General features: G+C 44.9%; 1 protein-coding gene across 3 annotated transcripts in view; it reads left to right on the top strand.

Moving 5' to 3' along the window:
• Nucleotides 1-3,626: 3,626 nt before the first annotated feature.
• Nucleotides 3,627-24,154, top strand: part of KCNQ4 (potassium voltage-gated channel subfamily Q member 4) — a 95,904-nt gene continuing 75,376 nt past the window's right edge. The window contains exon 1 of one of the 3 annotated variants that reach the window (XM_083751716.1): nucleotides 3,627-4,627. In XM_083751716.1, the coding sequence (XP_083607842.1) occupies nucleotides 4,329-4,627 (299 nt within the window). In that variant the 5' untranslated portion in view covers nucleotides 3,627-4,328. The remainder of the gene's footprint in view (nucleotides 4,628-24,154) is intronic. The other 2 variants (XM_083751718.1, XM_083751717.1) reach the window with 2 other exon arrangements.

Below are 24,154 nucleotides of genomic sequence, written 5' to 3'. Positions count from 1 at the left end.
GCAAGAATCTTTCACCTAATGTGGGGCTTGAACCCGCAACCCTGAGATTAAGTGTCTCACACTCGACCGACTGAGCTATCATGATCTCTGACTTATTCATCATTAAAGATAGAACACTGCATGCTCTGTCAAAGACTGTTGGAGTGGGGTGGGCCTCTTTAACTGAAGAGGCACCTTTCAGTAAAGGTAGAACTTACATTTGAGACAGGACTGCTGCTCCAGCGTAAGGCTAAGAGGCTGGCTGTTGCTGAAGCAACACTGGAGCATTGCTCTCTTCTAGTATATCCTGAGTCTTGCCTTGAATGAGGTCAGCGCTTGCAACTTAAGTCATTTTGATGACTGGGCACACTCCCTGTTGGACAGTTAAAGGCTAAGAGCTTGCAGTGAAGAGGTCAAGTCTGTGATGGCACCAAATTGTTCAGGATGGTGGTGGGGTGACCACAAGTGGACTGCAACGAGATCCAAATGGACCTGTCTAAAATAACTGAATGAACAACAAAGCAAGGAAATGCTGTTTGATGTAAATAAGTGCCAAGTGATGCCCACTGAGACTAAAATAAGAAACTGAACTTCACACAAATACAGAACAGGATTTGAACTGGCAATGGTTAACTAGCAAAGAGATCTGGCATCAATGAAAATGTCAAACCAGTATATGACAGCTGTGAAAAAGGCAATTTTCAGGATAGAGATTTTTTGGAAAGGGGCAGAAAACAAAACTGCCAGTACTGTATTGAATTGTCATTATGCAAATCAATGGTAGATCCACAGTTGGAATATTGTGGGCACTTCTGGTTGTCCCAACTCAAAAAAGGAGAAGAGAAGAGAAGAGAAGAGAAGAGAAGAGAAGAGAAGAGAAGAGAAGCATATTGCAGAAATGGAGAAGTTGCAGTAAAGGGACAGAAAAAATATCAGGGAGCTGGAACACTTTACCTATGAGGAAAGACTAAAATGTCTGGGGCTTCCCCCTGTTTTTTAACAAGGCAAACTGAGTGGTTATATAATAGAGTAGGAATGAGGAGATTCAGGCCTGGGGTCTGAATGTGGCCCTCCAGGCTTCCAGATCTGGCCCTTGGAACTTTCCCCAGGCCCACCTCTCGCTGACCTTGCTTGGCACCCTGAATATTTTTGTCTGGCTGGAATTCTCTGAGTGTGGATCTTTATGTTGACCAGACAGTGTCATCCAGGCAATATCAATAGCCTTGGGGGAACCCCAAGGTTTTTGTAAGTGTAAAAGTATTTAGGACAAAAAATAACCTCAATGGGACAAGGACCCCCGCCTGCTCCCCCCCCAAAAAGAATTCAGCACAGTGAGGTTGGAGCAAACAACAACAACAACAACAAATAATTTGTCCCCCTTGCTGAGTTCCCACAGAAACCTGACTAATGTTTGTGGTTAGGGGCAGAAAATTGGGTGGGAAACATGTCTGGGTCTTCCTATCAGAAATTGAGACAATTAAAGTTCACACTGGGTCCTTATTTAGTGGTTTTGTGGCTGCTAATTTCCTACTGATCTCCTTAGTTTCCCCCTGTTTAATTTGATCTGCTTAGTACAACAAAATCCCAAACAGAAATAGATGCATCACATAACTAAAAGCTCCCAAGAGTCCAAAGAAGTGCTGCTCACAGTAGAGGCTGCCTGTTGCATCTCTGAATGATTGATTTCTCTAGGCTTGTTGGCTCCATCCAATCATCTTCCTCTGGGGAGGGGTGTGTGGAATCAGGTGATTCTGCTATTTCTCTACATCAGCTATGACTGGATGATTCCTGGTGCTTCAAAAATCCTTGCCCTCCCTGCCTGGATCTATGGTCTGCAATCTATCTCTGCAGGAGTCTGTGTATGGAGAATAGCCTGTTGCCTCCATTCAGTCATGGGGCACACCAATCTGGCTTGAGAGCCATGTGCCTCGGGACATTAACACTTTTCACTCATATATCACACATACAAGAATCAGGACAAGGAGGCAGCTACTCTGGGCGGCTCCCAACAAAATATTATTATTATTATTATTATTATTATTATTATTATTATTATTATTATTATTATTATTAAAGTGATAAAACATCAAACATTAAAAACTTCCCTAAACAGGGCTGCCTTCAGGTGTCTTCTAAAAGTCAGATAGTTGTTTATTTCCTTGACATCTGATGACACTGCCGAGAAGGCCCTCTGCCTGGTTCCCTCTAACCTCAATTCTCGCAGTGAGGGAACCGCCAGAAGGTCCTCGGAGCTGGACTGTCCAGGAGTGTCCAGGCAGAATGATGGGGGTGGAGACGCTCCTTCAGCTATACTGGGCCAAGGTCGTTTAGGGCTTTAAATGTCAGCACCAACACTTTGAACTGTGCTTGGAAATGTTCTGGGAGCCAATGTAGGTCTTTCAGGACCAATATAATATGGTCTCAGCGGCCACTCCCAGTCACCAGTCTAGCTGCCACATTCTGGAAAAGTAACAATTTTTCAGGTGAATTGAGCCTCCCTGCCCAACTGATTAAAATTCTCCTTTTTTGTTTGTTTTTGCTGATTAAAGCAGTCAGCTGTCGATTAATCTACCAATTTACTCAGGCTATTCCATTAAAATGAGCACTCTGCTTTGGATGTTTTCCCAAGGGCTCTTGCAAAACCACAAGGAGGCAGGGTTGCCAACTTCACAGCGCCCCACCGTAGCTCTGCATCTCACAAGAAGCTCAATCTTTGGAGAGACATAACCCAGCCAGATGGGTGGGGTATATATAATTTATTATTATTATTATTATTATTATTATTATTATTATTATCATCATCATCATCATTAAGGCCCCACCTTCGGACCAATGTTTTATTCAGGGTGTGCTCTGCAACAGGTTCTTGATGTAATCATAGCACCAGTAGTGGTGGCTTTATTCTGCTTTAATTTGTTCTGTGGTGCTTCTCCAGTGTCACCACATTGTTGCTGTCCAGAGGGGCTAGAGTGGAACAACACCCACACACATTCATGGTATAAAATGTTATGCGATTTCAGCGGGATATGCAGTGATTGGAAATGAAGCTGTGTGGCAGCCCAAAAACTTTTCCAGACACAAACAGTATTGAAAGTGAGATTCTGTGCCACCACCCTGAGAGCATCGTGAGCACAAATCAACATGAACCTCCCCCTGTGGGGACGGGGGGAGCTTCACTTTCTGGTTTCTGCACCTCAGGCATTAAGAGCAAGCTCCTTTCCAGTCAGTTGGCAACATTGTGCTCGCCCTTTTCGGGAAACAAGGCATCTCTCTGCCTGTATTTTGGAAAGCGAGGCGCGTAGATCGAGGCCTCCGTGGTGGGTTTCTGGGCTTCCCACACGATCGGGAAGACAGACGGTCGCACAGATCCCCGAGAGAAAAGACATAAGAAACGCTTGCTGGATCAGGCCAGTAGCCCATCTGGTTCAGCATCCGGTTCTCACGGTGGCCAACCCTTACGTATTGGAAGCGTGTGGCTTGGCGACTTTCAACGCCTTTTTCAGTCTCCGGCTTGGGAGCGTGGTTTTGCGGGAAAGGAAGACGGCAGACCCCCAGTTCCGAACAGGAAGCCGCGCTCCTTCGCGTCCGTCTCCCTTTGAGCCTCCCGCCTGGTGGAGGAAACGCGCCCCCGGCTCTGGGCTGGCGAGGCAGGGCGGGGCTGAGTCGCGGGCGTCGTGCTTCTTGGGCGCCGCCGCGCCGTCGGAAAGGCAAGCCGCCGAGGGGCGGAGAGAGGCCGAAGGAGGCGGGTGAAGAGGGTGCCATGTGAGTCGGAGAAGCAAAAGGCAGGTGGGAAAGCCAGCAGGATGGAGAGGGGCCGAGGCAAGAGGAGGAGAAAGAGCCCGCCGCGGCGGCTGCTCCTGTTTCCAGCCGGCTGCACTTTTGACGCTGTCCAGCTCTCCAAAGCGAAGCGCCATGTAAAGCGGCAACTCTTCTAAACTTGGGCGTAGGCGGAGAAGTAATTGGGTGAGCTAGGCAAGGGAAAGAATCCCAGTTCCTCCGGACTTCTTTTCTCTCTCTCTCTGCGCCCCCTTCTTTTCTGGATAGGCTGAAGAAGCTGCGGGGACGGCGCGGCCGAGGCTAAGAGCGCATCTCACTTTCCGAAGAGGATCCCGCACGTGCGCCCTGGGCGCCTCCAGCCCTTGAGACCCGGGCGCGGCGCTGGGCGAAGTGTGACTGGGCGAGAAGCGAGCTGAGCGAGGGCGCGGAGGTCCCTAACCTGGCGCGGGCGTCGAAGTGTCGCGGCGGAGCCCCTCTCGGTCCCCTTCCTCGGGCCATGACGCCGGGCTGACCGGCTTCGGGGCTAGTGCCTCTCCATGCGGTGACGGTGTCCTCTCCATCTTGCCAGCGCTATGGCCGGGGCGTCTGGCGGGGACCGTGCCATGTTGTCTCCGGCCACGATCCCCGGCGGCGGCGTGGAAGCCCAGCGGGTGGAGTTCGTGGCCCTTACAGCCGTGCAGACGGAGAAAAACGACGTCCCTGTCGCCGGCAGCCCCAGGCGCCTGGGGCTCCTCGGGACGCCGCTGCCGGTTCCCCCGGGGGGCTCCGGAGCCCGATCCGCCTCCAACAAGCGTTACCGGCGCCTCCAGAACTGTCTCTACAATGTGCTGGAAAGACCCCGAGGTTGGGCGTTTATCTATCACGCCTTCATGTGAGTACTGGACCCCCAGACCCTTCCCGGCCAACCTGAAACTTTCCCCTAAGGGTCTTTGCATATGAAAGGTGCCTCTTTGCATGGGGTTCCAGGGGTGCCAACTTGAATAAAATATTGTGGGGGCCCAGGTAAGCCCCACACCACATAATCGATCACATGACTCAGTGCACACACATCATTTGAATGGGAATGCCCAGCCCCCTCAAATATTTTATTGTGGGGGCTGAAGCCCCCATGGTCCCTAGAGTTGGATCCTATGCCACCATCCACCCATGCACCCAACTCTTTAACTCCTCCGTTCTCCCTGTCCCATCTTTTAACAGGCCCAGAACTAAAGACCATGTTCCTCTCTGTGTCTTTCCTCCCCCCCTTGCAGTATTAAGATGTATTCCAGCTATTCTTACTGCTTCCCACAGTTTTATGCTTAGGGAGGGAACATGGGGTGAGGGGCGAGAGGACTCACTAAATAAGAGATGTTCTGGTGGAGCTTGCTTCCTAGTGGGGCTTGCTTCCTAGTAAACACAGATGAGAGCCAACATTGTCTAAAGCCAACCAAGGTTTGCTCCTCTGAGCTGCTTAGTAAATAGCTTGTTTACAGCACTGGGCAGGTGTGCAGGCTCATGCAAAGCATATTGAGGGCACTGTTGCAAGGGATGCTCAGCAGGCCAGTGCTGCTCCACTTGTGAACGTGGCCCTGAAAGTCAACAGAGGGCTGAGCCTGCCGCTATTCCCAGTCTGCATAAGTCTTGCGTTCTTTAAATTGCACGTCTGTGAAATGCAAAGCCAGATTTAAATGGCGCTTGGCAAAGCAACTTTTGACATGACATTTGGGAAGTGCAAGTTTCACCTGACCAGTCCTTGACTACGCAGCCTACCCTCTACATCCTATTTTCTTAAGGGCCCAGCCCCTCCTTCCTACAAAGGACTGCTGGAATTGGAGGGCAAAGCTGCTTCTTTGACACCAAATCCAGATCATGGCCATATTCCCCTTCAAAAATCCATTTCCTCCTTGACTTCTGGCCTGCTTGGCCAAGACCTTTGCTTTCTTAGGCATCTGTACAGTCCCAGCCTATCTGGGAACTACTTTGCACCTGCAAGCTCCTATTTGGTTTTCTCTATTCTTCAGTGTGGACTCCAGGATTTGCTGTGGGGGCAGGGGCTCTGCTAGAAGAGGCAGGACGTGCAAACTATTGTTTCCCTTAGGAAATATCTGCTGCTTCTTGGATATTTTGTGCAAACTGGAAAGGGCAGCGTTGTTGGTCCAGCAGTCCCCTGTTGGTCTTGGGCAAATGCCCAACTTTACCACCCTCTTACACTTGCTGAGTGACTGCTGAACTGAAAAAAGTTGCACAGTGTCACGGTTAGAATGTTAGACTTGGAGTGGAGAGACCTGGGTTTCAATTCCTATTTAGCCAAAGAAACTCACAAAGTGGTGCAGGCAGGGCCAGTCCCCAGTGTTCAAACTAGGCCAACTCTTTGGGCATCTCTCTCTCTCTCTCTCTCTCTCTCTCTCTCTCTCTCTGTGTGTGTGTGTGTGTGTGTGCTCGTGCAAAAGAGCCAGCTTTCCCTCCAATGAATCCTAACCTGCAGTTTCCCAGCTTTCATACTTTAGAAAGAGGAAATATCATAAAATCATATAATTAATAGTGAAGTTGTAAGGGACCACATCTGGAGCATTTTTAGAACCTGAGATATGAAGCAAAATGTTCAGGCACTCTTCCTCTCATTTTTGAGTGTCTGAGAAACTAGCCTGCTCTCCCCCTGCCACCCTTATCAGTTTGTTTTTAAACTTTTTGTAAAGTGCATGCCCACCTTACTGCTATGCTCATGCATGCCACATCTGTATCTTTGGAGGAAGGGATGGGATGGGTGTGTGAGAGAGATCCTATATGGCCAATGGCCCATTCCCATATGCAAATCCTTGCTTCTTCTGCTTCTCCCCCTTTTCTTTTGCAATTTGGTGTGATAAAGGAGCCCTGTGTAACTCTGAAGCCTGCACGTTCTTTTGCTGATCGAAGTTTGAGCCATGATAAGGTATTGTGGTGCTTGTTTTGCTGCTCTGTTTCTTTGGCCAACACAGAGATCAATAACTTGAGCTGATGCAGATAGACAGGCGGCTCCTCGGGTCCCCACTTGCCACCCACAAGACTTAGGGCGCAGTTTAAAAATCAGTTTGAAAAATATATTTAATGATGAAGCCATTATTTTGCTCTTAACTTCTGGTGGCAAGTTAAGCAAATGGCAGGTCTTCGCTTACTTGATATCACTGAAGCTATAACCTCCAATTTGGCTAGGCATTGTTCCCTGTATTCAGTAATTAGTGGTAACTGTTTGCAATTAAGCATAAGTGTGCCCAAGCTGTATTCCTAGTCTGGTTAATAAGTGGTAAAAGGGTTAGTGCTGCTCCTTCTGTGCATGCTGCAGATTGAACAAAGGGGCTTGGGGTTTTTTTTGTTTGTGTTTTTTTGCCTTGGTGATTGTGGATATGAAGCCAGGCAGATAATTCACCTGGAAGGGGAGTGATTGGCTGTGATTTGATGACTACTTACTTTTGCCTTAAAATCCTGGGTAAAGCCATAGCATAGGATTACAGTGGTACCTTGGGTTGCACATGCTTCAGGTTACAGATGCTTCAGGTTACAGACTCCGCTAACCCAGAAATAGTACCTCTGGTTAAGAACTTTGCTTCAGGATGAGAACAGTAATTGCACGGCAGCAGCAGGAGGCCCCATTAGCTAAAGCGGTACCTCACGTTAAGAACAGTTTCAGGTTAAGAACAGACCTCCAGAATGAATTAAGTTCTTAACCCGAGGTACCACTGTACTCTTCCCACTCCCTCTTTCGTGTAAGTAATCAGTTTCCAGGTGAGAGGTTGGGACTGGCTGGATCTAAAATTGAGGTGCAACTCTGACTGTTCCCCTGTTGTTCAGACATTGAGGGCACCGTATATCCAGTACTTTTCAGAGCAGCACAGCAAAACAGATCAGGAGCTTACAGTTCAAATTTTGCAGTTGAGGAAGAGACAAGGGTAGAAGAGATGGATTTTGAGCAAAAGCAGCTTGCCTGGACTCAAAGTTCAGTTTCCCTTTTGGAAGGAGGGCTGGATTTTAAAGTGTTCTTTAATTCTGCTCCTTTTATACGGAACAACAAGTTAGAGGCATTATCTGGAAGACTTGGCATCAGGGGTTTCCGTTGCCTGAGCCGACTGAGGGAAGGGAGGGCCAGATCTCTTAAGTGATGGCACCAAACTTTGGAGGCAACCAGGCACTTAGATTTTCCCTTTCTTTTGCATCTCAGGCTGTGCAGCCACAACATTGTGCCAGCAGCCAGAACCAGTTCCCGGGCTGCCAGGGGTGCATTGGTGTGATGTTTTTGAATGGTATGGAAAGTCAGTGGAAAGTCCACCCCTCCCAAATGAAAGTTAACCTTATTGATGCTGAGAGAACCCTGTGGTGACAGAACGGTTTCAGGCTGTTTGGACAGAGCAATTCCTGCAGGTCTCCCTGTTTTTCACCACCACCTGCTTAATCTTACCCAGGGCATGTTACTCCCAGCTTCTGAGCTCAGAAATGCACTCGACTTCTGCCTCAGGACCCATTTTTCAACAAGAGGGACAGCCTTGGAACATATGAAGTTGTAAGATGGCAGTAGATAACTCTGCACATGAGTAACAACAGATGTCTATGATGCTTCCATGCCCAGGAGCCTTTGATCTCTGAAAAGTTTATATTGGCCATACTAGCTAAGGGGATCCTCCTTGGCTAGGGTACCGTTTAGTTGTGGGGCTAACAGGTAAAGGGACCCTTTTTGTGTTCTGCCAGCCTGTGAACCCTGAAAGGTACCTGGCTAGTGGCTGTTGGCAAATTCTGTCTGTAGAAGAAGGATGAGGAACCTTTATCCCTCCAGTTGTTGCTGGTCTACAACTCCCTTCACCTCTGACCATTGGTCATGCTGGTTGATGCTGATGGGAGTTCTTACCTTATTTATTTCAACCATTTGTATATTAGTTAACCATAGTTGTCTGTAAATAATGAGTCCAATGACACCTGGAGGACCACTGCTGGAGAGGCTTCTCCAGATCTCCCGACCCTAGGCTGGCTCCTGCAAGGTCCTTCAGGAAGATGTAAGGAAGAGTTGCCACAGGAAAGCTGAATATGAGGTCCAAAGGATATTCCTTCCATCATGGGGAAAAGGATCTTGGTTTCAATAGGCATACAATAGGCAGCTGGGCTTCAGTCTCCTGTCCCAGCTCCCCTTCTGCTGATTCACCCCAAAATACCTCCCTTTTTGCAGAATCTGATCCCCACTACAGATGTGATAAGCTCCTTTATCCTGACTCAGGCCATTTGTCCATCTAGCTCAGTATTGCCTGCACTGATTGGCAGTGGCTCTCCAGGATATTCAGACAGCCTTTATTTCTCTTGGTTCTACCTGGAGATGCTGGGGAATGAACATGCAAGGCAGGTGTTGCACTTTCTCTGGGCCTCTGTCTTGCCCTACCTGGCTGCTCCTTGTGGCATTATTTACCTCTCCATCTATTAGACCTTGATCTCTTCTCAGTTGTGTCTACCTCCTTCCCAGACACTGCAAGGAGCAAAGCTAGCATAGCTGTAAAGTGGAACAAAATCTCTTCTTGATTGGTGTGTGAGACCATCAGACTGTCTTGGCAATCCTGCCCTCCAACACCCTGGGCATTTGCCTCCCTGTTCACCTTTTTAAAGCAGTAGTCCTTTATTCCCTCCTTAATTTTGACAATACAATTATTTGCTTCTCCACTGATCATATTACCATCTGAGTAGGGATTCAGTTTGGGCTGTTCCTCTTATCTGCTTTTGTCTCTGAACAGGAACTAGATAGGTAACTATTCCATATTTCTTTGCTCTGAGTCAGGCAGGGTGGAAGATGTTAGTTTTGTGTGCCCTGGAGGACACAAGCAGCTGTTCTCTGCACTGGAAACTTTGGCTGAGGCTTTTTGTTTCTTTGGGAAGGTGTGTTTTGTATAGACAATCATGATACAATAGCTGTGGCCTGATGCCTAGGCATTTTAAATTGGTTTTAGCTTCAGGCTATTAAAAGAAGAAGAAGAAGAACTGTGACATGCTTTGATACTGTTAGCTATACTTTCATTGTTAAAGAATTTTATTTTTAAAATTTCTTGTTTTGAGCTGCCTGAGAACTTTCATAGAATTGTAGAGTTGCAAGGGATCCCGAGAGTAATCTAGTCCTGCAATGCAGAAATGTCAACAAAAGCATCCATGACAGACCTCTGCTTGAAAACCTCCAACGAAGGGGCGTCCACGTCGTCCTGAAGGAGACTGTTTCACTGTTGAAGAGCCCTTACCATCAGAATGTTCTTCTTGATGTTTAGTCAGAATCTCCTTTCTTTTTTAAAAAAGTGGGATTTGGTCAAAAAAGGTGGAATTTAAATATTTCAAACCTATAAACATAAAAAGCCCTGTGAGACTGGTCAGTCCTGTTGATGTGTGCTTTAATCTGTTTTCAGTTTATCGTTTCTTTCAATGTTTTAAGTAGTTGTTTTTGCTGATAATTCTGTTGTTTTATTCATTTTGTAAACCACTTGGAGGTTTTTGCAATCAAGCAGTGTCTAAATTCTATGAAATGAATCACTATTGTCACTTTTAAAGGTTAATTCTCACCCCTACCTTGTTCTGCTGCTTAGCAGCACAAACTATTCTGCTGATACTCTTTTTAATTTTTGAAATTGTTTTTAATGTTGTCTTTTAAATTGTTGTAAATCACCCTGAAACCTTAGGGTGAAGGATGGGTAATATAACAACAACAACACATTATTTTTCATCTAAGAAAGAAAAACTTTTTTCTTTTTCTTTTTGTGAATTTCATACATACTGGCTTTTCCAGTCTCTTCCCTTCCACTCCCAAGTTCAAGGGAGAGAGGGTGTGCTTTACTGCTTTGAATTTGAAAAGTTGTTTGAATGTTTAAATAAGCTGGTTTAACAGGCTCATAGGCTTTCCAGGATTGGAAAGGACCCAGAGCCAAAACCATTCATTTGCGGGTCTCTCTTTCCTGTGCGTAAAAGTCTCTTGGCATTACAAACTGTTTAAAAAACCCCGGCTATGAGCATCCAACTAAAGAGGCAATTGGTGAAAAATCTACTTAGTACTTGAGGAAATGTTATTTATGTTAAAGCCGGCAATGGACTTTTGGAGAGAGGCTGCTTAGTTTAATTACACTGGAGGAAACAAAGATTAAAATCTTAATCTCTTTCTTGCTGCCCGACAAGGCTGTCTTGAGTGAAGACTTCATTTGACTGCGTATGTTGTTCAGTTTGACTTTGTGCAGGTTTGCTCTGAGCTATCTTCCGTGAGACTTGCTGGGGGGTAAGCACACTTAGGACTGCGGCCTTAAAAGTTCCTTTGGCCAGGATCTAGAGGGCAATGAGGACTCAGTTGAATTACACAGCAACTTGAGAAGCAAGTGGAAATATATTTCTGTAACAGATTGCCCCTCTGCTTTCAGACTTACGATAAACATTCAGGCTAATAAATGCCAGGGAGAAGCTACTGTTTGCTCTCCTGCTGTGGTACCCAGAATAGTAGAAGAATATTTTGCAAAATAATAATTGCATATTAAAGATGATCCTGTTATTTGCAGTTATTTATTATAAAAAAGTATATATTTTTTATTGGTTTTTACACATATTTTCCAGCATATCATTCTTTTAAATATCATTTCAAAATCTTTGGCTGTCACCACCTAAGACTTCCTTCAACCTCAACTGATGGTTTTCTAAAATCTTTTCTAATTATGCATTTTGTTACTATAGTTATTGCTATAAATTCAAATCTTAATACCTATTCTTTTCACAATAATTTATATATTACTCCTTACAAAACTTCTTTTGACCCTACAAGTGATGTCAGTTGATTACAGTTGCTTTCCAAATATATTAAAAACTTCTTCCATTCCTTTTGGAAACTCTGGTCCTGCTGGTTCGAATTTTCCTGGTTAATCTCGCCATCTCACAGATATTTATTAAATTGGGATGTGGGTGGCTCTGTGGTCTAAACCACTGAGCCTCTCGGACTTTCCAATCGGAAGCTCAGCAGTTCGAATCCGCGCAGTGGGGAGAGCTCCCATTGCTCTGTCCCAGCTCCTGTCAACCTAGCAATTTGAGAGCACACCAGTGCAACTAGATAAATAGGTACCTCTGTGGTGGGAAGATAAACGGTGTTTCAGTGCACTCTGATTTCCGTTACAGTGTCCTGTTGTGCCAGAAGCGGTTTAGTCATGCTGGCCACATGACTCGGAAAGCTGCCTGTGGACAAACACCAGCTCCCTCGGCCTGAAAGCGAGATGAGCGCCGCAACCCCATAGTCCCCATTTATTTAATTAATTTAGCTTCTGCCTTTTTCTCAGTCAGGATGCAAGGCAGCCCAGAGCATAAATGAAAACAAATACAGCTAAATCCACACAATCAATATAAATATTGTTAAAAATTAAATACTGTCATTAAAAGCAGTACAAAACACTTAAAAGCATTTAAAAGCAAAAACTAAGAAAAGAAAAATAATCCTTCTTGACAGTGTATATAGATGGTCATTTTGCAATTGTACCCAAAGAACTGGATGTTGCAAGAGTGGGATTCTCTGGTAGTCTCTATAATGGTAGTCATGAGAATGCAGATGACTTGGTTCTAAAACTTCCCTGGATCATGTCCTTTACTGTCTGTTTCATCCCAGAGCCTTGGAGGCAGGGAATAGTAGAATAAAATTCAGATGAAGGTCCCACTCACGTTGCTCCACCTCATCGACCCATTTCTGTGGTCAAAGCACATACATTACCTGTGTTTTATTCAACTGTGATGTGCTGGTTCCCAGTATGGATTTGGCAATGGCAGGGTATGATTTTAAAAGCAAGTTCCTAGTCCACATGGTGAGAGAGAGAGATGGTCATATTTGTTGTATCTGCTTGCCTTTGGAACTTAAAGGACTATATGTACATCAGAATGTCGTGCATTTCACTAAACTTTGGGTTTCCTTGGTGTTAGAAATTTGGGGCTACAGCTTGTGAATGCCTGTGGAAGAGTTGGTGGAAGAGCAAAACGGGGAAGAGTCTGAGGTGCACACTGAAAAATTCCTAGTTCTAGGACTTATGTTGTTGTTGTTTAGTCGTTTAGTCGTGTCCGACTCTTCATGACCCCATGGACCAGAGCACGCCAGGCACCCCTGTCCTCCACTACCTCCCGCAGTTTGGTCAAACTCATGCTTCAAGAACACCATCCAACCATCTCATCCTCTCTTGTCCCCTTCTTCTTGTGCCCTCCATCTTTCCCAACATCAGGGTCTTTTCCAGGGAGTCTTCTCTTCTCATGAGGTGGCCAAAGTATTGGAGCCTCAGCTTCACGATCTGTCCTTCCAGTGAGCACTCAGGGCTGATTTCCTTAAGAATGGATGTGTTTGATCTTCTTGCAGTCCATGGGACTCTCAAGAGTCTCCTCCAGCACCATAATTCAAAAGCATCAATTCTTCGGCGATCAGCCTTCTTTATGGTCCAGCTCTCACTTCCATACATCACTACTGAGAAAACCATAGCTTTTACTATACGGACCTTTGTTGGCAAGGTGATGTCTCTACTTTTTAAGATGCTGTCTAGGTTTGTCATTGCTTTTCTCCCAAGGAGCAGGCGTCTTTTAATTTCGTGACTGCTGTCACCATCTGCAGTGATCATGGAGCCCAAGAAAGTAAAATCTCTTACTTCCTCCATTTCTTCCCCTTCTATTTGCCAGGAGGTGATGGGACCAGTGGCCATGATCTTCGTTTTTTTGATGTTGAGCTTCAGACCATATTTTGCGGTCTCCTCTTTCACCCTCAATAAAAGGTTATTTAATTCCTCCTCACTTTCTGCCATCAAGGTTGTGTCATCTGCATATCTGAGGTTGTTGATATGTCTTCCGGAAATCTTAATTCCGGTATGGGATTCATCCAGTCCAGCCTTTCGCATGATGAATTCTGCATATAAGTTAAATAACCAGGGAGACAATATACAGCCTTGCCGTACTCCTTTCCCAATTTTGAACCAATCAGTTGTTCCATATCCAGTTCTAACTGTAGATTCTTGTCCCACATAGAGATTTCTCAGCAGACAGATGAGGTGATCAGGCACTCCCATTTCTTCAAGAACTTGCTATAGTTTGCTGTGGTCGACGCAGTCAAAGGCTTTTGCATAGTCAATGAAGCAGAAGTAGATGTCTTTCTGGAACTCTCTAACTTTCTTCATAATCCAGCACATGTTTGCAATTTGGTCTCTGGTTCCTCTGCCCCTTCGAAATCCAGTTTGCACTTCTGGGAGTTCTCGGTCCACATACTGCTTGAGCCTTCCTTGTAGAATTTTAAGCATAACCTTGCTAGCATGTGAAATGAGTGCAATTGTTCGGTAGTTGGAGCATTCTTTGGCACTGTCCTTTGGGATTGGGATGTAGACTGATCTTCTCCAATCCTCTGGCCACTGCTGAGTTTTCCAAACTTGCTGGCATATTGAGTGTAGCACCTTAACAGCACCATCTTTTAAAATTTTAAATAGTTCAGCTGGAATATCATCACTTCCACTGGCCTTGTTATTTGCAGTGCTTTCTAAGGCCCATTTGACTTCACTCTCCAGGATGTCTGGCTCAAGGTCAGCAACCCCACTACCTGGGGTGTACGAGACATCCATATCTTTCTGGTATAATTCCTCTGTGTATTCTTGCCACCTCTTCTTGATGTCTTCTGCTTCTGTTAGGTCCTTACCACTTTTGTCCTTTATTATGGTAATCTTTGTATGAAATGTTCCTTTCATATTTCCGATTTTCTTGAACAGATCTCTGGTTCTTCCCATTCTGTTGTTTTCCTCTATTTCTTTGCATTACTCGTTTAAAAAGGCCTTCTTGTCTCTCCTTGCTATTCTTTGGAAATCTGCATTCAATTCCCTGTATCTTTCACTATCTCCCTTGCATTTTGCTTGCCTTCTCTCCCCCGCTATTTGTAAGGCCTCGTTGGACAGCCACTTTGTTTTCTTGCATTTCTTTTTCATTGGGATGGTTTTAGTTGCTGCCTCCTGTATAATGTTACGAGCCTCCACCCATAGTTCTTCAGGCACTCTGTCCAGCAAATCTAAATCCTTAAACCTGTTCCTCACTTCCACTGTGTATTCATAAGGGATTTGGTTTAGATTGCATCTTACCGGCCCAGTGGTTTTTCCTACTTTCTTCAGTTTAAGCTTGAATTTTGCTATAAGAAGCTGATGATCTGAGCCACAGTCAGCTCCAGGTCTGACTGTATAGAGCTTCTCCATCTTTGGCTGCAGAGAATATAATCAATCTGATTTAGGTGCTGCCCATCTGGTGATGTCCATGTGTAGAGTCATCTCTTGTGTTGTTGGAAAAGCGTGTTTGTGATGACCAGCTTGTTCTCTTGACAGAACTCTATTAGCCTTTGCCCTGCCCTGCTTCGTTTTGATCTCCAAGGCCAAACTTGCCAGTTGTTCCTTTTATCTCTTGATTCCCTACTTTAGCATTCCAATCCCCTATAATGAGAAGAACATCCTTCTTTGGTGTCATTTCTATAAGGTGTTGTAAGTCTTCATAGAATTGGTCAATTTCAGATTCTTCAGCACCAGTATTTGGTGCATAAACTTGGATTACTGTGATGTTAAAAGGTCTGCCTTGGATTCGTATCGAGATTATTCTATCATTTTTGAGATTGCATCCCAGTACAGCTTTCACCACTCTTTTGTTGACTATGAGGGCCACTCCATTTCTTTTACGGGTTTCTTGCCCACAGTAGTAGAAATGATAGTCATCCGAACTGAATTCGCCCATTTCTATCCATTTTAGTTCACTGATGCGCAGGATGTCAATATTTATTCTTGCCATCTCATTTTTGACCACATCCAACTTACCCAGGTTCATGGTTCTTACATTCCAGGTTCCTATGCAATATTTTTCTTTACAGCATTGGATTTTCCTTTCGCTTCCATGCATACCCGCAACTGAGTGTCCTTTCGGCTTTGGCCCAGCTGCTTCATCAGCTCTGGATCTACTTGTACTTGTCCTCCGCTCTTCCCCAGTAGCATGTTGGACACCTTCCGACCTGAGGGGCTCATCTTCCAGCGTCATAACTTTTGTATGCCTGTTGTCTTTGTCCATGGAGTTTTCTTGGCAGGGATACTGGAGTGGTTTGCCGGTTCCTCCTCCAGGTGGATCACGTTTGGTCAAAACTCTCCACTATGACCTGTTCATCTTGGGTGCCCTGCTCGGCATAGTTCATAGCTTCTCTGAGTTCTTCAAGCCCCTTCGCCACGGCAAGGCAGTGATCCATGAAGGGGCTAGGACTTATAATATGCAGTTACAAAGTTACTCAAAGAACCCATGGAGGCCAGGAGGAAATTCTTGAGATTCGGATGAATCTTGTGCATTTTTTTAAACTATGGATGAATTTGAATGTGAACAAATTTGTAAAACCAAATAAAAATTATTTATAAAAAAGAAAAATGCCTAGTTCTAATTTCACCACTGCTGTAAACTCAGAAGGGGCACTTAAGCAAGTTGCTTTCTCAGTTTCAGTTGTCCCATCTGCAGTATGGAGATAATCTGTCTGATTTGCAGCAGGATGTAAAGCATTTTGAACATTTAGATTGCAATCCCATTAAACTCAGTGGGGTGGACCTCCGAGGAGACATGTATAAAAGGGTTGTGCTTTATAAATGCTTATTATTGCATTGTCCCAGCTGTATAGCAGCTTCAATTTGATTCCAGGCATAATGCAAGATGAAGACATATCTATAAATCCATCTTTCATTTGGCAACGGGTTGCCGTAAATTGCTTTGGGCCATAGCTCAGCGGTACAGCATCTGCCTTGCATGCAAGAGGCCCCAGGGACCAGAGTCAGTCCCGGGCACCTCCAGGTAGGGCTGAGAGATGTTGCTGCCTGACACCCTGGAGAGCTGCTGCCAGCCAGTGCAGACAACACTGAGCTAGATGGACCAATGTACTCAATGCACTTACTATAAGGCAGCTCCCTATGTTTTCTCTTCCTTCAGAACAAGGCTTTGTATTTGCTCTTGTTGAATGCACTTCTTTGGAATTCTCTTGCTCGTTCTGAATTGCCTAGGTGCTGCTTTCCGCATTTGGCTTCTATCTCTCCCTACATCTGAAAGCTCAAGGGAGCTAGCAATATTTTTCTTTTCTTTTTTAATTGAGATGGAAATATATCAGCTAGCTCCACAACGTGGAGAATAAGAACCCCATCCCTAAGCAGAATCAATGGAATATTTGTATCTTTTTATTTTTTTTAATAACATTTTTATTAGCAAACCAATCAAATCACATTAATTCCAAATTACAAAGCCAAATTTTTAAATTTGTGTTGGGGGTACCCATGCTTCGAGCTCAGAAAGGGATCCAAACATCTCTCTTGCTGCTGCTTTAATATTCACAGTTCTGTCCAATCTTCTCTTTATTATTATCCTCATCTTCTTGTTGTTGTCATATATTCCTTTCTTTGTGACCTCTGATAGTCTCCACAAGTGGGTTAAAAACAAACGTTTTATCCTGTGTGGATTTTCCATTCCTCCAAGAGCCATATTCAAACAGACAGCCGCCATTTCAACACTTCCATACTTGTATCTTTTTAAGGTTGGCTTTGAAACCTGCAGGTTTATTTATTTTGATTTGTAAAAATATTTATATACCAGTATTTATAAAAAAATAAGAGTGTTTTACAAACAATGTGTGTGTGTGTGTGCGCGCGCGTGCTGTGGTTAACCCCTGGAAGTTGCTTCTGCAAGATGTGACAATGGCCAAACAGTTTCAAAAGCAGGGCAGACAATTCACAGAGGGAGGGTTTTAGGAACAACAATGATCTAAGAGGAACCTCCAGGTTCAGGGGCAGTCTACCTCTGAATGTAGGCTTCTGGGGAACAGGCAGTATTGCAGGGTGGGGTGCTATTATTTTCAGATCCTGCTTGTGAATTCCTGGAGATGTACTGTTGTCTAGTGTATGGAACAGAATGCTGGACTTAACTAGAGTTGTGCTCCAATGTCCTCTCAAAATTCTCTATTTGTAAGTCACAATTCTCCCAGCAGCCTCCATTCAGTGTGGGACCCTATTAGCAGTTGTAGCCACATAGCCATGTTTCCCCCTCTAAGGAATATTATTTGCTGCTGCTTTTGTGTTGACAGTCTGGTCACTATTTTGAATTCTCCACAATGCCTAATGGGGTGGGGGCATGAGTGATAACCATCATAAAAAAATGGTGCAGAACTGCAAGATGGGAATTGCCATGTGGTCTTCTTTGAGGCAGGGGAGTGTATGAGAAAAATATGAGACATTTTCTCAGAAAAGAATTTTGAGAAATTTCAGCTTCGCTCTTGACTGGATGGACCTTTGGTTCGATTCAGCAAGTTACTCTTATAGTCTTTAACTTATAAAAACATGATTTATTTTTCTAAAATCAGCATTATCAGGAAACTTGAGTTGTCATAAGTGACCCTCTTTATAAATAAATGGGAGCTAATTGCATGAGGTGGAAGTTCCTGGTACAAATAAGACAGCTTTGGGCTGGCTGTTGTTTATAGCTTTGTCTCCGCCATCTGGGTGTGTTAATACTGGCCTACTTTGCAGAACTGTTGTAGAGGTAATTAAGATGATGCATGGGTAACGCTTTTGAACTGCGTTTTGAAATGTGCTGAATAAAAGCTAAGCATTTGTTAAAAGCAGGTTTGCCCTCCCTCCCTTTACCAACGCGTGCCACGTAAAACACACATCTGAATTTGTTAATTTCATTAACAAACTCACTCTCAGCAACAGCAGAAAAGACAGTACAATTCATCAAATGTGGGCTTCGGAAGGGAGAGCCTCACGAGTCCGTGCACCGGGGAGTCTCGGAATGAAGAGTGATTGGGTTAGCAGCAAGCGGCGGAGGACCGCCTTGCCTCTAATTGTTTTGTAAAGCCCACAAAAGCATTAATGATCTATGAGTTAATAGCACTGGGTGACGATGTTTCTTGGGTTCAGCACAAAGGGTAATTATGCAAAACAAAAGGAGGAGTGGCAGGCCTTGAAACTTTGCATCGACTCCCGTGCTGGGCGCAAAGAGATAGTGTTAATTCTGGAGGGTTCAGAGGTGTGGCTGCCTTATGATATCGAAGATGACTTCCCCTCTTTTCCACCTAATTAGATAGCTCATCTTCTTTGAGCATCAGGGTTGCAGCAGGGTTTCGAGAAAGCAGGAAAGCTATAAATCAAAGAGCAGGTGTTACGATTCCCCTGTGCTGGGGATCTTGCTCCCTCCCCCCCCCCCCAGTCTCTCTTAACTGGGTTATTTTAACAGGATGGATAGATAGAGAAAAATATCAATGTGCAAAAGGGGAGAAGTGGTGTGCCTGATGATTATTACTGATCTTTCCCTATTAACCATGCACCAAACCCCGGTTTTGAAGCCTGGTGTAGTGTTCAGATTCACAAGATGCATGGCTTTCATTTTAACCCTTTTCATCAGGTCTCTAGCCCTCGTGGTGTGTGTTGTAGATTTGGTTCTTCTCTGCCCCCTGAACCAGTTTCTGCACCAGTTTCTACAGCTGCTGTGGGCCCCAGTGCATGCTGTGTAGTGCAGAAAAGTCCACGTGGAGCTTGGTGCCAATGCAGAATTCAGGCTTTTGACAATCTTGGCTTTTCATTGTAATCTTCCAGGTTTCTAGCCCTCATCATATCTTTTGGTGTGCATTATTGCCTGTCTACTCACCTGCTGGTCTCTACAACTGACAGAGCTTTCCGCAACTGAGTTCCTGTGCCAACTTCCAAGCCAGAAATAAGAGTGAGCTGCTAAGTAAAGAATCAATCTTAGTTGGTAGCAGCAACTGTTCTGGACTCAGCTTCTACTGAGTCAGTCCATTGATCCCTTTAGATCAGTACTGTCTACACCACTGGTCTTCACCTGGTGGGTTGGGACTCACAGGTGTGGGTCATGGCCTGATCCAAGGTGGGTCGCAGCAAGCGCTCTACCACCATGCAAACATATAGTGAAAGGAAACAGATGCCCAAAATGTCACTTAGTGGAGTCGTGTTTGTTTCGCTGTGATATCCTTGCTGTCGCATTGGAAAATGCTTTCTGTCTCAGTCCCCAAAAAAGAGATAGAAGTGAGAGATTGCATTGTTTGTAAGTTCCAAGGGTTCAGAAGTTTAGTTGCTTGTTTGCAAATATTGTGCTAGAAAATGAGAAATCCCAGCAGGGTGGGAGGGATGGCAGTGAACTTCCAAAGCACAGCAAAAAATTCAGCCCAGCGCAGAATGTTTCCTTAACTCCTTGAATGTCATGAAGAGAAGCTCTCAACGGAGAGTTGTCTTCTTATCCAGATCTGTTGTTTGGAGACGGAGTCTCCATTGCTACTGAACTGGTACCCGGGCAGTTTGTGGAAGTTAGAAGCTCAGGCCTTTGGGCTCCATCCCTGGTGGCTGGGAAGTAGCTGGGGTCATGCGGGAGGGGGGTGCTGAGTTCCACAGGTACATCGCATTGGGCTGAGCAGGCATGACTTGTTGCAAACTGGGAGTGGTACAATGATTGACAGAATTCCAAACAAATATATATTGATATCTGATAAATTGTACGGTGCTGTCCAAAATCATGTAAAAGGGCCCTATACTGAGTGAAAGCTTTCTTATTCTGTGTTCTCTTAATTTAATGTATGATGTCAGTCTTTCCATTTCAGCCACATGCCATACCTTGTTTAACCATTCAGTTATGGGGGATGTGTTTGTTATTTCTTGCTTTAGAAGGCACTAAAATCTTAGCTGCTAGCAAAAGATTGGCAACGTGAGTTTGTGGGCTCATTAACGCCAAATAAATCTATGGAAACTGTTCCCATGTTCAATAAGAGGTCATATCCGTGGGATGTATTATTTGCTGGAGCAGTCAAGTCCAACATTTTCCTCTTGCCTAGAACGGACACACAGGGGAATGTGGCTCCAGACAGGGAGGACTTCCTGTCATACCTGCTCTGGAGCCTCCTCCCCTTGTGTGAAACCAGGTGGATGGGTGTGACCCTAGCTGACCATGTAAAAGGGCTAGCCATGCATTCATCTTCCCTTCTTCTCCTTTGGACTTCCTCTTTTGGATCTTCACTTCTGGATCCCTACTGCTCCTGGCTTTTAGCCAGCACATGGCAGATCCTTACAGAGGATGAAAGCACCAAGTAGGTAAAAAAAAAGGTAAAAGGGTAAAGGACCTCTGTACGGTTAAGTCCAGTCAAAGGCGACTATGGGGTTGCGGCATTTATCTCACTTTCAGGCCAAGGGAGCCAGCGTTTGTCCACAGACAGCTTTCTGGGTCATGTGGCCAGCATGAATAAACTGCTTCTGGCGCAACAAAACAACGTGACGGAAACCAGAGCACATGGAAACTCCATTTACCTTCCTGCCACAGCAGTACCTATTTATCTACTTGCACTGGCGTGCTTGCGAACTGCTAGGTTGGCAGGAGCTGGGACAGAGCAACGGGAGCTCACCCCATCATGGGGATTCGAACTGCCAACCTTTCAATCGGCAAACCCAAGAGGCTCAGTGTAAACCACTGAGACCTAGCTCTGACTTCTTTTCTATACAAATGTAACTTGTAACCGCAAGATAAAGCCTGCCTTCAGATTACTGCTGTGAACTGAATGTGAGCAAAACTTTATTGTTATTTTTCAAGAAGACTGTGTTGTGTTATTCTTAAGAGGGAAATAAAAGGGGAAATTTACCTGGAACAATCCAGATGGAACAAGCCAGACTGGATTGCTTAATTAAAAGACTCTAGCTCAGGGGTAGGCAATCTAAGGCCGTGGGCTGGATGCGGCCCAATCACCTTCTCAATCCGGCTTGCGGACGGTCCAGGAATCAGCATGTTTTTACATGAGTAGAATGTGTCCTTTTATTTGAAATGCATCTCTAGGTTATTTGTGGGGCCTTCCTGGTGTTTTTACATGAGTAGAATGTGCGCCTTTATTTAAAATGCATCTCTGGGTTATTTGTGGGGCCTAGGAATTGGTCCTTTTCCCCCTTCAAAATATAGTCTGACCCACCACATGGTCCGAGGGACAGTGGACCGGCCCACAACTGAAAAAGGTTGCTGACCCCTGAACTAGCGAGTCATCAACTGCTTCACTATAAGATGCAAGGGAATGTGCTCTGCTGTTTGCTCACTAGCATGAGTGAAGAGGGATAATATCAAAACAATATATCCTCTCCTACCTTCCTAAACATTCCCACAATATCCTGTAAAATCCGTCCCCACCCCACAACTGCTTCACCATATATGTTCAAAATCAGCATTTTTAACTTGTCTTTAAATTGCTTCAGGGTTATTTTTTAAGAATAAAATAAACAAATGATGAAGCAGATAAGGTAAAACCTATGTTGCAGGTTGGGGCAAATCAGTGCTGCTTTTAGGCCAAATCAGTTGTATTTTGCTTTGAGCAAAATAAGTGTCATAATCAGAAATGAGCTGCACTTAGTACAGCTAAGATTGTACTGTATATATTTTAGTATTTAATATTAAAAACACACTTTAAAATAGTGCTTTCTTAAGTTCAGATTGCTTAATAGAAGTTATCTCCACAATCAAGTTAGCACTAATGACGTGAGAACACAGGATCTCTAATGGATTAGTAACTGATTAAATACGTAATAGTGAAAAGTAGGCAGCTCTGATTCAGGTGCTGTAACAACAACTCCCTTATGAGGAATGACTTCATCATCTGGGGCTCTTTTATTTTGGTGGGGAAGGTGAGTAAGTGGGGGTCAGGACTGAGTTTTATAGAAGCATACACTGTGTAGGAAAGTAGACAGAGCTTTGCCATCTCTCTCATAATTTTAGGTCATTGCGGCAGACTCAGTATAGACACAAAAGGCAGCATTTCTTCACACAATGCATCATTTGTGGGGTTCACTACCAGAAGACTTAAATGGCTTTAAATGAGGATTAGACAAATCCATGATGAATAAGACTATCATGGCTATGTACATTACCTCCAGCAGGGAAAGACAGCTATTACCCTCTTGTCTCCTGAATAACATAAGATGGTTCTGGCTGCCGGATCAGACCATAGGACATGTAGTCCTGCATCCTGTTCCCACAGTGGCCAGCCTATGGGGAACCCACAAGCAGGACCTGAGGGCAACAGCACTGCCCCTACTTGAGGCTCCTAGCAACTGTGGGATTGCAATTTACTTCCTAAAAGGAACCCCATACAATTCCTTATAATGTAAATATCACATTGCATTGGTTTTTCCTGCCTTGACAAATGAAGGTGGGGACACATAGCTATCATGGCAATAGGCTTACCTTCCTTGAATTTGTCCCATCCTCTTTTTTAAAAGCTGACTTTGTGTTTGTGGGCTTCCTAGAAGCACGTGGCCTGCTTCTGTGTGGCATCAGTCTGCTGGACTAGTAGATGGACCTTTGGTCTGATCAGCAGAGCCATCCTTAGGGGCCCGACCATTAAAACAATGATCCAAGGTAGTCAGAATGGGCTGTTCTCTCAAAGGGTCTTGGACCTTTGCAGTCATAACTGGAGATGTCGGGGGTTGAACCTGGCACCTTCTGCATGCAGAGCAGATGCTCTACCACTGCGCTACACACCCACCCCTACCAGGCCTGTTTCCCCCCCAGGCTTAGCTTGGACTCTCAGCATCATCTCATAACCATTGCAATGAATGCAGCAGAATTTGGACCATTTGCTTTGAAAATCCCCTTCCTGCAAAAATGCTTTCAGTGGGGAAAGTGTTGTTGCCAGCCAATCCTCACTCACAGCCTTCCCTTAATTGTGGCACTTTTTCTTGAGGTGCTGATGACTTCCTCACTGGTGAGATCGTGTTCCTCTCGAACCAGCTCCTTGGGTGTTCAGCAGTTAAACACCAGGGACCTGTAGTATCCGCTTTTTTGAGTGCGTCACTAACAAGCAGGAAGGTGGCATTCATGCCCTGCTACAGAAGCTCTGTTCTCCTTTCCAGGGTGGCAACCTTTCTAAAAATACCATTGCCATTTGGGAATCAATAACACCAGCCAATGCCTCCCGTTACTGCTGTTCTCCTTGATCTTGGAGGAGACGCAATGGGGTACCCTCCCTGTAGACCTCTGTGCATGGGAGTTAATGTGGATTAAAGAGTGTGATATTTCTTACTAGTGATACTTAAGGAGAAGGGTTGAAAAAGCCTCCCCTGAGTTATTAGGGAAGCTTTTGGGCACCTGCAGATGTGAACCGTGAGGAAGCGAGTGTGTTTCAGCATACCTACCCCAAAGGCATAGGGCTCCTTTTGTTGAGCGTTAACGATGATTTGTGCTCATGATGGAATCAGGGCAGTCTCATTCTCCATACTGTTTGTGCCTGCAAAGGTGAGCAGGTACAGCTTGGATTCCAGTTCCTTTTAACTTCCTGCTGAAATCTGGCAACTTTTTGTAATGCAAATGTTTGGAGTTCTCTGCTACCACTACCACCATTCTGCTTTTATTGTGCTATAGTTTTCCTCCA

Source organism: Podarcis gaigeae, assembly GCF_964106915.1.
Source record: "Podarcis gaigeae genome assembly, chromosome: 8".
Taxonomy (NCBI): Eukaryota; Metazoa; Chordata; class Lepidosauria; order Squamata; family Lacertidae; genus Podarcis; species Podarcis gaigeae.
The sequence above is the reverse complement of the archived record's forward strand: the minus strand, read 5'-3'. Positions and strand labels throughout refer to the sequence as shown.